The 15,520-nt window shown below is 45.3% G+C and overlaps 1 protein-coding gene across 1 annotated transcript; it reads left to right on the forward strand.

Annotated features, from left to right (window-relative positions):
- Positions 1–494: 494 nt before the first annotated feature.
- Positions 495–14,380, forward strand: LOC120315830 (ATP-sensitive inward rectifier potassium channel 12). Its single transcript, XM_039360795.1, has 2 exons — positions 495–1,479; positions 11,565–14,380. The coding sequence occupies exon 2, from the start codon at positions 11,683–11,685 to the stop codon at positions 13,009–13,011; it is 1,329 nt and encodes a 442-aa protein (XP_039216729.1). The 5' UTR covers positions 495–1,479; positions 11,565–11,682; the 3' UTR covers positions 13,012–14,380.
- The last annotated feature ends 1,140 nt before the right edge of the window (positions 14,381–15,520 follow it).

Consider the following 15,520-nt stretch of genomic DNA (forward strand, 5'->3'; position numbering starts at 1 on the left):
AAAGTAGATCTTGAAAAACCTGGAAAAGCTAAGCTGGGTTGGAGCTGTGAGTGTCTGGATGCCAAGCTCATGGTTGAAGGCTAGGCGAGAAGCTAAAAAGATGATGATGATGATGATGATGATGATGATGATGATGATGATGTCATCGTCCTTGGTAAGGACTCGATAGGTAGACAAAAATGCCAAATCCAGTTTGAACATCTGGCTGTGCGATGATCAATAACAACAACTACAACAAAAACAAAAACAACAATAATAATAATATAATGTTGGAAGGTACCTTGGGGGTCTTCTAGTTCAACCCCTGCTCAGGCAGGGGACCTATACCATTCCAGACAAATGGCTTTCCAGTCTCTTCTTAAAAACTTCCAGTGTTGGAGCATCCACAACTTCTGGAGGCAGGTTGATCCACTGGTTAATTGTTCTTACTGTTGGGAAATTCCTCTCTTAGTTCCAGGTTGCTTCTCTCCTTGGTTAGTTTCCATCCATTGCTTCTTGTCCTGCCTTCAGAGGCTTTGGAGAACAACTTGACTCCCTCTTCTTTGGGGCAGCCCCTGAGATATTGGAGCACTGCTGTCATGTCACCTCTCGTCCTTCTCTTCATTAGACATGAGATATGGGCACCTTTAGAAGTTTCCCAGAGTGGCCCTGGAGTTGAAGAAGAATCTGCCTTGACTTTTGGGGCTCGGAGATCTGGAGAAGCTGCTATTCTTGCACATAAGCGGTAGGAGGGAGTGAAAGCTTGTTGAAGAGGCTTGCTCAAACTGGTCGCCTGCTCCGTCAAGAGGCTTAGCTGGGAAAAGCTATCAGCATTAAAATACAGCCCCGGCTGCTGCTTCTTTCTTCCTCTCTGTCTCTCTCTCTCTCTGCAACAGCCTCAACCTCTCACAGCACCAAGTGGACAAGAAGAAGAAAGTGGCCACAACTCCAGAGCAGAGAGAAAGCCGAACACCGCTGCTGGGCAACAGACAAACCGCTGAGATGTCAAACCACGATTAAAGTGGGCTCCTGAAGAAGACTTTTGTCTCTCTGTGCTGAGAGCTCCTTTGGCATCTTCCCAATCTGACTCCAACAGGGTAACAGCAAAGAGTTTGACATTAAAACCTTCCTGTAACTGGATTCCCTTGGATCTTATTTTTTTATTGTTATATATATATATATATATATATATATTTAAAGGCAACGGTATCGACAGCTGCTTTTTAAAATCCATTTCTTTCCCACTCAGGGAGGAAAAGCTTGGGCGGTGTGTCCGTTGTGTGTGTGGTTTTATTTTCTTTTTCCTGGCCCCCATCTCCATTCTGCTGCTGCTTTTGGAAGATTTGCCTCCTGATGTTTCTAACGGAGCTGGGGATTGTCTGCCCGAGGGGCAGACCTGAAGCCCGAGACTTATGGGACGTCAAGAAAGAGCTCGGGATCCCTTCTGGATTGGGACTTGAAGGAAGGATGGGGGCGCTGAGGAAATCTGTGCAGTGAAAGGTAAGTGAGAAATGGGGGGGGGGAGTCAAAAGTCTTTGCAGGTGAGATCGATAGATAGAAGCCCTGTGGCCTGGGATACCTAAAACTAAGGAGGCAGAGAAAAAAATGTGTATTTTCAGCCAACGTTTGAGAAGGAACTCCAAAACATTAGAGAAATGCTCAAAGTAGACCTAGCGCCAGAATAACTGAATGACAGTTAGAGGGGATCTTAGAGGTCTTCTAGTCCAACTCATGCTCAGAGAAGAAGCCCTATAATATTTCAGACAAATGGCTGTCCAATGTCTTCTTAAAAACCTCCAGTGATGGAGCACCCACAACTTCTGGAGGCAAGCTGTTCCACTGATTGATTGTTCTCAATGTCAGGAAATTTCTCCTTTAGTTGTAGGATGGTTCTCTCCTCTCCAAAGTGATCTGACTTGAATCTTAAAAAAAAGAAAAAGGAAAACAGAACACGTATGCCATAGAGTGGTGATTAATGGGTCGGCCTAGGACTGGAGAAATTCAGACTCATCTTCAACCATATTGCAGTCCGACAATCTCTCAAGCCAGCCCATCTGACAGGGTTACAGTTAGGGTCTAAATGTAGGTCCCCTGAAACTCTGAAGGAGGGGAGACCCTTTTAATGTATCTTTGAGTGCATATAAATCATCTGAAACCCCAAAGCAACCCATGTGTTTTATTCTGACCAAGGCAGAGAAAGTCAGCTACCGTAGCTCCGTGTCTTAAAGAAGTTTTCTTTAGCCTATGAGTTGGCAAAAAAAAGTCTGCCGTTAAAAATTGACTTTCTGCTGCTGTCACTGCTTATTCTGCCTCTCCAGCAAGGCTCTTGAGTTGTGCTGTCCCTCCTTTGTGTTTTCATGGGGAATGAGATCAGGAAAGGGGTGGGGGGGATTCCTCTGGTTTTGGTTTCTTCTTCTGACAAGCGTCACACGCCCTTCAGGGAAAACAGCCAGCCATCGGTCTCCTTCGCATGTGGTGGGAGAGGGCGGGCAAAGTGTAGACAGAAGCTTCAATAATGGGCTTTAGCCACCTGTCAAACTGTGGGTGATTTCTGATGAAGGTTTGAATGTTCTCCTAAAAGAGCCCTCAATCCACATCCCAAAATAGTCCACTGGGAGAACCTGAGATTGAAGGAAAAAAGAGAATTGAAGCCAGAGGAGTAAACACCAAGAATGCAAGAGAACGGCTAAGTTGGCAGATGGAGGCCATGGCTAGTAGGACTTCCCAAGACTCAGAGAGTAGACAAAATGGCACCACCATCTTCGAATTAAACCCTAAGAATACAGCCACAAGGTGGCTATCTGGATGCAAAAGGATTGGAGGAGATTAAGAAGAGGTAGGAAAACCACTTGTCTCAAATGTTATCGGGTTCTCTGCTTGAGCAGAGGGTTGGACTGGAAGACCTCCAAGGTTCCTTCTAACTCTATTATTCTGTTATGTTCCGTTAAGTCCCACTCCACTCCTCTTGTTGGTATGGTAGAAGCAGAGTCGAACAGATAATACCCTCCACACCATGTGGCAGAATCCAGTTCTCTTTTTCAGTTGAGGTTGACCTTCCTCACAACGCGGGAATCCCATTCTCAGAGAAATGCTAAATCTCTGTGTTAAAGGAATCTGTGTTTTAGTACTTGAGAAAGTTCTGCTTTGCCATTAAGCTGGCCAATGGCTCTGTAGAAGCCAGATGTTGGGTTTATCCTAAGCTTACCAACCAATAAGAGCCAAGCCAAGCCAGGCCAAGCCAAGCCAAGCCAAGCCAAGCCAAGCCAAGCCAAGCCAAGCCAAGCCAAGCCAAACCCTTGGTCATATCATCAATCACATCCTTGATGAATCTTGATTATGCTTTGCTGAGGGGGAGAGGAGGAACGCTACCTAGAAAATGGAAAGAGATAAGATCTCTCTAAGCTGGCTCTTTCTGGCCTAAGGATGAAAAGAAACCAGCTCACGAGGATGTGTTCCACCAAGACCCTTAGAAGGACAGGAGGCTGAGTCCTCAACTCGGAAGCTGTCTCCTCTAAAGTCATTTGCCTTCGGTGTTTTACCTTGTGTGACCCTAAGGTTGCAAGTTTGCTATGCCATCAAAGAAATACCTTATTTTCTTGAGCAAGCATTCCCACTGAGCAGTACAGTAAATGCTCGGCAGTTGATCCAGCAGCTGGATCCACCCATCAAATCAGAATCAGAATGGAGCTGGAAGGGACCTTGGAGGTCTTCTAGTCCAGCCCCCTGCTCAAGCAGGAGATTCTATACCATTTCAGACAAATGGCTGTCCAGTCTCTTCTTGAAAACCTCCAGTGATGGAGCACCCACAAGTTCTGGAGGCAAGCTGTTCCACTGGTTTATTGTTCTAACTGTCAGGAAATTCCTTCTTAGTTCTAGGTTGCTTCTCTCCATCCGTTGCTTCTTGCCCTGCCTTCAGGTGCTTTGGGGAATAAGTTGACCCCCTCCTCTTCTGGTTTTAATTCAGGAGACACCAGTTGCTAACCCCTGTTATAACAGTGAGGATACCAATGGGTGTTGGGAACCCAAGGCACAGCAACGTTTTAGCAGACTATTACAATAAGCATGAGAGACAATTTATTAGAATATTTGCAATTTTCTGACAGTGAGAACAATGAATCAATGGGACAGCTTGCCTCCGAGAGTGGAGGGAGGTTTTCAAAAACAGACTGCACAATCATTTGATTGGGATGTATAAGGTCTCCTGCCTTGAGCAGGGGGTTGGACTAGAAGGCCTCCGAAGTCCCTTTCAGCCCTAGGATTCTATGTTCTGTTGTTGGTAATAATCATAGAAACCTAACATGCTTGCAAAGCTCTCCTAAACTTTGGTGAAACTTCTAAACTTGAAATGTCCCTTCAACTTGTATTCAAGCCTTGCAAGTTTGCCTAAGTCTTTCTAACGTATGTTTGATATGCCGTTCCCTTAATAATTCCAATAATTATTTGCCAAAACAGCATGCCAGCAGTGTATTTCTTTCCCTTAGCATTGAAAGGGGCACTAATTTAAAAAAAGACGGGGCAGGGAGGGAGAAGAAGAATTCACACCCAGAAAAAATAGCATGCCTCCGAAATAGTAGCATCTTTTGCATGAACTCAGAATGTTAATATTTTTTTTCTCCCCCTTCCTTCTGAGTTATATATTTGGAAAGCGCATGCAACTGCCAATGTAGTATTTTCACCCCGGCTTCCGTGTTTGCAGTGCAAACGACCAGAATAGCTTTTATCTTTAGAAATTGGGTTTTTCAGAGCATTTAGCAGACAGAGTAACACCTTGGGCGTTAATTTCAGGTCCATTAAAACAGCGAGGGTGTGATTTTTTGCAAGAGAGTTGTAAAAGTGTCTGCCCCCCCCCCCCCGCATGTGTTTTGATTCCGATTCTGGTATCAGGCCCCTGCTATGCAAGCAGTGCGAGAGCAAAGGAGCTATTTTTTGCTTTCGGTTCTTAGAAAGAAATGTGACGGGTTTATTTACCAAGGTGTGTGCACACCAGAGCCGACTTTGGAAAAAAAAAATAGGTCATGTGAAAAGTTGAAGCTTTCGTGCAGTTTCCCAATGTTGTGACCTGCTTTGAAGGGCTGGAAGACGGTCCATGGGACCCCTGGGTTCTAGAGCAGTGTTTCTCAACCTCAGCAGTTTTAGGATGTGTAGACTTCAACATGCAGAATTCGTGGGCAATCGTAACTATCTACGGGATTCTGGGAGTTGAAGTCCACACATCTTAAGGTTGAGAAACACTGGTCTAGAGCCTTTATCAATCTGAATTTGTGGCAATGTGAGCAGCCCGTCAGATGGACTCTGCAGAATTTTGGCCACGCTTGTTAAGTGAGTTGCTGCAGTTGTTAACTTAGTCACACACGGTCGTTAAGCGAATCTGCCTTCCCCGTTGATAAGGCTGGTCAGAAGTTCGCAAAAGGGGATCACCTGATCCTGGGACACTGCAACCGTCTTAAGTACATGTCAGCTGCCAAACATCCGAATTTGGATCACATGACCATGAGGATGCTGCAACGGTTGTAACTCAGAAAAATGGTCATAAGTCACTTTGTCCACCTTCAAATGGTCACTAAATGAACTGTTTTAAGTCGAGGTCTACCTGTATCATGTTTTAAGCCATTTGCAACAAGACTGTTCAGTGTCTCCTATAGTGGTTTCCAGATCCGCTACCCGAGTGCATTGCCTAGAAATGTAGTAAATAAAACAAAATGAATCATAAATTGCACCAAACAGCAAAGAGGTATATCTTCAAGGCTAGCACACTGCTCTGATAAATGCATTAGGCTTTAACATTTCAAAAGATCTTTTTTTGGTTATTATTGACCAGGCTTTCCTCCTGTCCTCTAGCTAAATTTAGCCAAAAATCTATATGTATGTTAACCTGCTAGAGTAGGTTAGGCCAACGGGGACTTCGAATTGTTTTTTCAATTCTGTGTAGCGATGGCTTATTACCCCATCTTTCAAAACCATCCTTAACTGGGATTGTCCCAAATGAAAACCCAGGTTACCAAATTAGCTGGAATTGGTTGTTTACACACTACTGCTAAAAGAACGAACTCTGCTTTCACAAGTCCCGCTAGCTGAGTTCATACAGGCTAACAATCCAAGCCCTTTTGGGCTGTCAAACTATCAGAATCAACCCGATAGGCCAGGAGAGGAATCAAAATGACAAGATCCAAAATATAGTATCAGAGAGGGGTGGGGGGGAAATAAAGATATTAAATCCCAAGCAAAAGAATAGTAAGATTCAAGTTAAACAACCTTTTTTCCTTATTAAATAAAGCTTTACTTGGTTTTTTTCATATTGTCAAGCTGGAAGACATTTATTCCCTCCTGCTAAAAGACACGATCACTTGTTGAAACCATGTGATGCATACAATCCACTGCGTATTTTAAGACAGATCTCAGCTAATTTATTTATTAATCAAATTTATACATCAGCCATGTCACCTAAGCGACTAACGGTCTTACCAATTGCCCTTTAAAAAGAAAAAAAAATGCAACTTATCACAAAAGTGGTCATTTCAGTCCTCTTGAATTTGGGATCTTCCTCCAAATAATTCTGCCTATTTATATATTTATTAAAAGTTTATTACCCCCCCCCAACTGCCAACCTTTGTCTGTCAGTCTGATAATTAGGTAGCAGCGTCTACTCAGCTGAATCTGGAGAAGAGCTAGATAATGGTTCATACTTTGATGAAAAAGAACCAGGATGGGCCAGGAATGATGGCTAGACCAGGCAAGCTGAAAAACATGGAGTTGAAGTCCATGAGTCATAAAAGAGCCAAGGTTGCCTATCCCTGGGCTTGGGGATAACCATGAAGTCACCCTAAACTCAAATATAACCCTAAAGAGATTTAATCTTTTTTTTAAAAAAAAATCTGGTTAAGAAAATAAAATGAAAGTTTGCCGATTTGCACAGGAACCTGTTTGTGAAATTTACCACCAGCTTCTTGAGAGAGAAAAAAACCTGGGGCCGAAAGCGCGTGCCCATCACTGCTGACTCAGCAAGAAACTCTAATTTGCAATCGAACTGCCACTGCGCGGAGCAGTTCCATTTTTAATGCAGCAGGAAGGAAATGCTCTGGAGGATAAGCTAAAGAGAGAAAGGCATCTGAGCTATTTTGGGGGCCCTAGAACTGCAGACCGAGTAATTGGTTCCAAATATTTCAGTTTCTCCAACACATTTGGAGGGTCTGTAGATCAGGAGTAAAACATGAGTTGGCGGCAAAGGAGCTTTGCAGGACAGACCCCTTTCAATATAACAGAATAACAGAGTTGGACGGGACCTTGGAGGTCTTCTAGTCCAACCCCCTGCTCAGGCAGGAAATCCTAGACCACTTCAGACAAATGGCCGTCTATTCTATTCTATTCTATTCTATTCTATTCTATTCTATTCTATTCTATTCTATTCTACAATCTGTCTATTCTATTCTATTCTATTCTATTCTATTCTATTCTATTCTATTCTATTCTATTCTATTCTATTCTATTCCATTCCATTCCATTCCATTCTATTCTATTCCATTCTACAATCTGTCTATTCTATTCTATTCTATTCCTTTCTTATTCTATTCTATTCTATTCTATTCTATTCTATTCTATTCTATTCTATTCTATTCTATTCTATTCTATTCTCCTGAGCTTCTGAACTTTTCTCTTTTTGGAAATCTTCCGAGGTTCCTTGGTTCCCCCGTTGGGAACCTGTTGAGTTGTTCTCAACAAAGGCAGTCTTAATGAAGACCGCTGAGTCCTGTGGGTTTGTTGTCCCCGTTGTGCATCCTGTCCCACTGACACACAACCCTGAAAGCCCTCCACAATGCACTACTATCCGGTGCTGCCAGCCTCAAGAACGTCATCTCCTCCCAGAAAACGTGCTTCAACCTCCACAGCAGATCGGCCCTTACAAGCGCTGTCTTTCGGGTTTTGCCCCTTTCTCCTTGGCAATCCGAGAAAAGAGGGGTGACTCTGCCTTGTTCCCCTGAAACCTATGATCTCTGCCTCCCCCCCCCTCCAAGCATCTCCTGCAACTCCCACCACCAGTTTTACACTCCTGAATGCGGTGGGTGAGGGTGTCCCTGGCACTTCGTCTTCCTTCTGTTTCTTTTTTCCGACCAAATTATTATTATTTTTTTTGTTCTTGCTGGGGGAGCTTGTCTATCGAAGGAGCTTCGTGCTAAAGATTTGTTTTTTATTTATTTCTCTCTTGCGAGGGATCGATTAAACCAGACCCAGAGTTTTGGGGAAGAGGGAGGAAGGAAGCCAGTTGCCCAGCTCTGCTAGCAGAGGAAGCCATCAAATTATGCTTGAGGATTAGAAACGATCAGATTTCAAGGCACAGCAGTCCAACGATCAATGGTTTTCTAGGAATTGTTTCAATATTTTGGGGGGGGGGAGTGGTAGAAGATCTCTACAAGCTTCCATCTATTGACTATTTATGCATTTTTCAGGGAGAATGGGATAACTATTGGTGCAAAGAAGCCAATAGGGGAAAAAAAAGAATAAAATGCGAGCATTAGAATAAGCAATTTGTACGGTTCAAAAAGTGCAGATGAGGGCGTGAATCCAGCCCAACCGTCCAAGGGGCACACAGTTGTCGCAGGCAGAAGGCCTTCCCAAGGAGAAGAGTTTGTGAGTCACCTCTTGCGACTTTGTCTACGCTGGAGGAAAAGTGGAGTCAGGGTGTGGGGTGGAAGGAACGGAAGAGCTGGTCTCAAAAAGAGGCGTTCAGTTCCGGCAGGGATGGGTCGCCATCAGGAAATCCCAGCAACGTAACCTGGATAGGGAAGTCCAGAAACGCTCCGGGAAGAAGCCATTTGCCAATAATGGGGACCCCAGTGTGGTGTAGTGGTGAAGGTGCTGGCTGAGAAATCAGTAGATGTGGTGAGTTCTAGTCCCGCTTTAGGCATGAAAGCCAGCTGGGCGACTTTGTGTCAATGACCAGGAGAGGGTGAATTCTAGTCGCACCTTAGGCATGAAAGCCAGCTGGGTAACTTTGGACCAATCACCAGGAGAGGGTGAGTTCTAGTCCTGCCTCAGGCATGAAAGCCATATGGGTGAACTTTGGACCAATCACCGGGAGACGGTGAGTTCTAGTCCCACCTTAGCCATGAAAGCCAGATGGGTGACTTTGTGTCAATCACCAGGAGACAGGGAGTTCTAGTCCTGCTTTAGGCATGCAAGCTGGCCGGGGGACTTTGGGCCGATCCCTCTCCCAGCCCAACCCACCTCACAGGGTGATTGTGGGGGAAAACAGGACGGGGTAGAAATATTAAGCACGCCCACTTCTTGAGTTGACCCAAATGCCTTAAAAAAGCAGAATAAAATAATAACGGGGACGTCTACAACTTCCATGTCACTGTCAAAGCAACCACATGGACCTTGAGCCAAAGTGGATTTTACTCCCTTCTCATTTTTAACCCAGGCCGACTAATGGAGGCCCTCCAGGCTCAACCTCTTGAAAGACCCTCCTTAAAAAAACGGACCTTCTCCTCTCTCCATTTCTCAGCAGGGTGCTAAAGACCAGCCTTTGTTGGGCCTCTGGAAGACCGAGCAAAGAATCCCGATTTGCTCCATTTAAAAAACAAACACAGTTAGGCAAAACAAAACAAACAAACAAAAAAGCATTTTCTGTTGGGGGCAAAAGAATTTTTAATGAAGCCCCTGGGGAATAGCCTTCTTTTTTGGGGGTGGAATGAACAAGGCTTGAGTGCTAAAGGTAGCCCTGTGGCCTACTTTTTACTGCCCCCTTTGAAGACATCCGCTAATGTGAGGAGGGGGAGCAATCTCAAGACCCCTCCACCCCCCACCCCACCCCGGGAGAGCAAAAAATCCACGAGTCTGAATCCCACAGCCACAACACACACATACACACACCCCCGAAAGCCATGGCCGGCTTGTCATTTTTAAGGTGACAGAAGGCCGAGGGTTTTTAAATAGACGGAGATAATCAGGTTGACTGAATGTAATTTAATGTTAATTAAAATGTAAACTCAGCAAAATCAGATTTAGCCTCCGGTCAGCTGCTCGAAAAGCTAGGGAATAGCTCCCGGCTTGCAGAACATTCGGGTTGCCCACTCGTGATAGACCCGTTGGTCAATTTCAGCTTTTTCTCTCCATTTTGTTCCCCCTTCCTCCAGAGGTTGGTGCCAGCTGGAATGCCACAAAAGCAGAAATGACTGGGCAAAAAAAAACCAGGGGGGGGGGAAGAGATGTATCTTAATTTAAGGAAGCTTGTTTAGGTCTAAAGGGTGGCAGTTTGTTCTATTTGGTTTCTTGTGGGGGTGTCCACCAGCGGTGGTTAAAAAGCACATTTTATACAAGTAGTCCTCAACTTATGACCATTCGTTTAGTGACCGTTTGAAGTTAGAACAGGATCTCAAAAAATGACTTAGGACCGTTTTTCACAGTTACAACCATTGCAGCATCCCCGAGGTTGTCCCACTGATTAATTGTTCTAACTGTCAGCTTGGATGTGGCGACTCTGCTGACAGTAGGCATCTAGACAAAAGCCAGGCCTTTGATGAGCTGCCAAAATCTAGTATCTGTTCGCTTATTCACACTGAGAAGCCCCATCAGTTAAAGAAAGAACAATCTTCCACCCTGTCCTATGTTTAATACTGAGTGTGTAATGTGTCACACTCTGGCTGTGTTAACACACTGTGCTCGGCTTTCGAATCCGTTATAAGAGCTGTCCACCATCTCCAGTTGTGGACGATTTGGGGTCTGGAAGTTGGAGAGGTGAGGTATACACGGAGTCCTCGTTTAGCAACCACAATTGGGACTGGCCATTTGGTCCTTATTCAAAGCGGTTGCTAAATGAAACCACAACGGTGCTCATGATCTGACTTCAACTTTGCTTTACGGGCTTGTGAAGGTTATCAATGCGGGAACTGGTCACAAATTGAATTTCTCATCACTGCCATCACTATGAATGGTCACTAAATCAGGCAGTTTCTAAACGAGGACTACCAGGATCAGGAAGAAGACATAAGGGGGGGGGGAGAAAATGTGGAATTATTTCCTGAATGAACAGAGTGAGTCGCATAGTGGATGAAGACACAGCCAGAGTTAGATGTATGATAGTTGTGTTAGTGGGATAACTGTTTTTTTTTTTTCCCTTAATGTGCCCCACAAAACAAGAATTGCCAAGAATAGCAAAACTATCCAAAGCTTCTTTGTGAGATACAGGTGGTCCTCAACCTACGACCACAGCTAAACCCCAAATTTCTGATGCTTAGCGAGACATTTGTTAACCGAGTTTTGCTACGTTTTACAACCTTTCTTGCCACAATTGTTAAGGGAATCGCTGTGGTTGTGAAGTTAGTGACACAGTTGTGAAGTGAATCTGGCCTCCCCATTGACTTTGCTGGTCAGAAGGTCGCAAAAGGGGACACTGCAACCGTCATAAATACGAGTCAGTTGCCAAACACCTGAATTTTGATCACGTGATCATGATGGGGTGCTGCAACGGTCGTGAGAAAAACGGTTCCTTTTTTTGTTGCCACTGTAATTTTAAACAGTCACTAAATGAACAGTTGTAAATCGAGAACTACCTGTAATAATCCAACTTTTTTGTTGTTGTTTTGTTGCAGAGACTTTGCTTGGATCTACCTGCCTGTTTACACGTAAAGCTGGGGATCTCCTTCCGTTTCTCTGGCAGCAAAGCGAGGCCCCGAAAGACATCCAGAGTTACAACAGGCTAACTCAGGGATGAGTACAGGCAGACTCAACCCTTACAGCATTGTGTCTTCTGAGGAAGACGGCTTGATCTTGACCACCATGCCCGGAGTGAATGGCTTTGGCAACGGTAAGATCCACACTCAGAAGAAATGCCGGAATAGATTTGTGAAGAAGAACGGCCAATGTAATGTCGAATTCACCCACATGGATGATAAACCTCAGAGATACATCGCCGACATGTTCACCACCTGCGTGGACATCCGTTGGAGATACATGTTGCTGCTCTTCTCCCTTGCTTTCCTGGTGTCCTGGTTATTGTTTGGCCTCATCTTTTGGCTGATTGCCCTGATCCACGGGGACATTGAGAAGCCCACTAAGGATGAAACCTTTACCCCTTGTCTCCTGCAGGTGAACGGCTTTGTGGCTGCATTCCTCTTCTCCATTGAGACTCAGACGACCATCGGTTATGGCTTCCGTTGTGTGACCGAGGAGTGTCCCCTGGCCGTCTTCATGGTGGTCCTTCAGTCTATTGTAGGGTGCATCATTGACTCCTTCATGATTGGGGCCATCATGGCCAAAATGGCCAGGCCAAAGAAGAGAGCTGAAACGTTACTCTTCAGCCACCATGCCGTGGTGGCCATGAGGGACGGCAAGCTTTGCTTGATGTGGAGAGTGGGCAACCTTCGCAAAAGTCACATTGTTGAGGCTCACGTCCGAGCCCAGCTCCTGAAATCCAGGATCACCGAGGAGGGGGAATACATCCCCCTTGACCAGATTGACATAGATGTTGGGTTTGACAAAGGCTTGGACCGTATTTTTCTGGTCTCCCCCTTGACGATCCTTCACGAGATCAACGAGGAGAGCCCCCTCTTTGGGATCAGTCGGCAAGAAATGGAGATGGATGATTTTGAGATTGTGGTGATCCTGGAAGGCATGGTGGAGGCCACGGCAATGACCACCCAAGCTCGGAGTTCGTACCTGTCCAGTGAGATCCTCTGGGGCCACCGTTTTGAACCCGTCCTCTTTGAGGAGAAAAACCAATACAAAGTGGACTATTCACACTTCCACAAGACTTATGAGGTCCCGTCGACTCCCTGTTGCAGTGCCAAGGATTTGGTGGAGAACAAATTCCTGCTTCCCAGCACCAATTCCTTCTGTTACGAGAACGAGCTTGCCCTTATGAGCCGTGATGAGGAGGAGGAGGAGGAGGAGGAGGAAGAGGAGGAAGTAGAGGAGGAAGATGAAGACTGCAGAGGTTTGGACAATCCGTGCTCAGTTGACCAGCCTGAATTTGATAGGCTGCCAACTTCTGTAGGATCTCTTGATCAAAGGTCCTATCGGAGAGAATCAGAAATATGACTCCGGGGGGGGGGCTGCCTAAGTGTTTGCAGAGTTTCTTTGATCTCTCCTTTCTCCTTCTTACCAAACTTCTCCCCCCAAAAAAAGTATGCAGAACAATGCAAGTGCCATAGGGATGCCTGGGAATTAGTGTGGTTTGTCGGATGTTGCGTTTTGTGGTCTTTTAAGAAAATAATTACGTGCAATAATCACTGAACGGCACCAGGTTTCAGAAAGTGGTAGCTCTCCTAGGTCAGAACGTTCTGCAGAGCAGCTCCCAAAGGGTGGCACCGTGGGTTTGGCAGCAAGAACAGAAACACACACAGACCCACTTTTCTGAGTTTTATGCTTTGTGCAGGAATGACAAGGCATGCTGAAAAGGCGTATAAGGAGTCTCTCCTTCCCTTAGTGAAAAATTAGTTTTTTCTTTTTCAAGACTACTATTATCTCAGAGTGATTCAGAAGAAGAGAACATCAGGAAATCAAACCATGCGTGTTTGTCTCAAAGATACATACTGTCAAGAGACGGGAATATTTTGCACTAAATCAAGATGGACATCTCTTTCGTGATTTTACTACGCTGTCATGGTGAGAGGGGATGACGAGAAAGCCTCAAGTGGTGGGACTCCAGGGCTGGTTCTACCATTAGGTGGCATGAGGAAGCCCGTATGGGCAATTGCACAAGATGTCCTCCATGGGAAGACTTACAAACCACAGGGAGATTTTGAGGGGTCAGAAAACCTAGGTTTCCTTTTGCAAGCTAACCTGCTTTCCTCATATATGTTTCTCGTGGGCCGTTCAACAAGTCCTAATAGAAGCGTCCTCAAGTCAAGTTCAATGCCTGGTGAACATATGGATGCTTTCCTAGGAGTCTTCTTGGCAATCCTATAGAAGCGACTTAGCCTGGCCTTCTTCAGGAAAGTTTTGAAAAGGGTTTCTAGTCTTTGGTCCTCTTTGTTTTGGAAGGTTTTCCTCTACGTCCTAACCAGATCTGAACTTGCTTAGCTTTTTAAGAATCCATCTCAGTTCCATCTTCAAGTACTTGGAGCTTCTGGAGATACGCCCACAGATTGCAGCCCTGGGATTGGGGGGTGGGTGGGAAAATTCTGCCTTGAGAACCATCATATTATCTGCTGATGATGGCCCTCACCCATCTCGTCGTCCTTCCTCAAAGACGGATGTTCTGATTTTAAAAACAGCAGATGGCCAAATGAAATGAACTCAGCTGATTTTCCTCCAACTATTTGGAGCAATTGTCTTTCTTTAATCAATAAACGAGAATATTTGTATCTCAGGGTTGAAATGAGGGGTCCTTGGTGCTCTGTAAGCTTAGTGATTTCCTTGCAGACGTTTCATGACCCAAAGTAGGTGACATGACTAGCACTGATGATGTTACCTAGTTTGGGTAATGAAAAATCTGCAAGAAAACTACCCGGCTCAGAGAGCACCAAGGACCCCACAGTCCTCCTCCTCCTCCTCCTCCTCCTCCTCCTCCTCCTCCTCCTCCTCCTCCTCCTCCTCCTCCTCCTCTCCACAAACCCACTCCCTTCTAGCACTGATGATGTTACCTAGTCTGGATAATGAAATGTCTGCAAGAAAACAAGCAACCTCAGAGAGCCCTCAGACTTTTGTTAAACCAGAGCATGCTTAATCGTGCTCTTTGTAAGGGTGGTGCGATCTTTGCCCCAAAGCCACACATCTCCGCCTTTCCTCCTGACCTTACCCAGACCTCACTCTGTTTGTGCCTTCTTCCTCACCCCTGCTATTTCCCAGTACCACTCTGTCCTCATCCCCAGCCTTAATCAGAGTCACATGTCCATCCATCTGGATGCAGTCCTAGGCCAAGCCGGGCAACCAATCACATCAGCAATAAATGTGAAAGATGTTGCACTAGCCATCAGTTTCCAAATACCCCACATTAACTGTTAACTGTAAAAAGCCAAACATTAAAATAAATAAATAAGAAATAAATATCACAAGGGCTGAATTTGCCCTCTGGCAAACTGCTAGAAGCTGAAGGACGCGACGTGTTTGGTGACAGCTTGCAAAAAAGCGAGCGTTTGAAGAAACTGTCTAAAATTAGCAGCCATTATTTCTGAGATTTAAGGGAGCCAACTGACGTTGCCAGCTGATCAGATGGCAGATGTGATCTGCCTGGCTTCTGTGGCTTTAAAACTAACCCGCTCTCCAAATCTCAAAATTTGGGACAACTGAACTGCAAATGAGGTTGAATGAAAATGAAGTTCAGGGTTGCAGGCACAAAGCTGGCAACTTCGACCTTGGCATGCACAATGTTGTGCTCCCCCATTGGATCAAGCGGATGGCTTGCCTAACCGTGCTTCCCTAAACCAGGGTTAAATGGCCACTGCTGATTAAGCCTCTGGCGAGCCAAAAGCAACCGCAGTGGGCTAGGTTCACCCAACCCGTGAAATTACAAATCCTGGTTTACAGAATGTCGTAGCGGGAGGGGAAGGAGAAAAAAGGTGTGTTGTGGGCACCATCATTTAAGCCAAGCAATGCTTCTAAGAAA

The sequence above is a fragment of the Crotalus tigris genome, unplaced genomic scaffold, assembly GCF_016545835.1.
Source record: "Crotalus tigris isolate CLP2741 ecotype Arizona unplaced genomic scaffold, ASM1654583v1 scf7180000019173.45859301935:6455823, whole genome shotgun sequence".
NCBI lineage: Eukaryota > Metazoa > Chordata > Lepidosauria > Squamata > Viperidae > Crotalus > Crotalus tigris.

What these genes read in the sequence shown, in the direction of transcription:
- LOC120315830 (XM_039360795.1), top strand. Translation starts at nt 11,683, where the DNA reads ATGAGTACAGGCAGACTCAACCCTTACAGCATTGTGTCTTCTGAGGAA.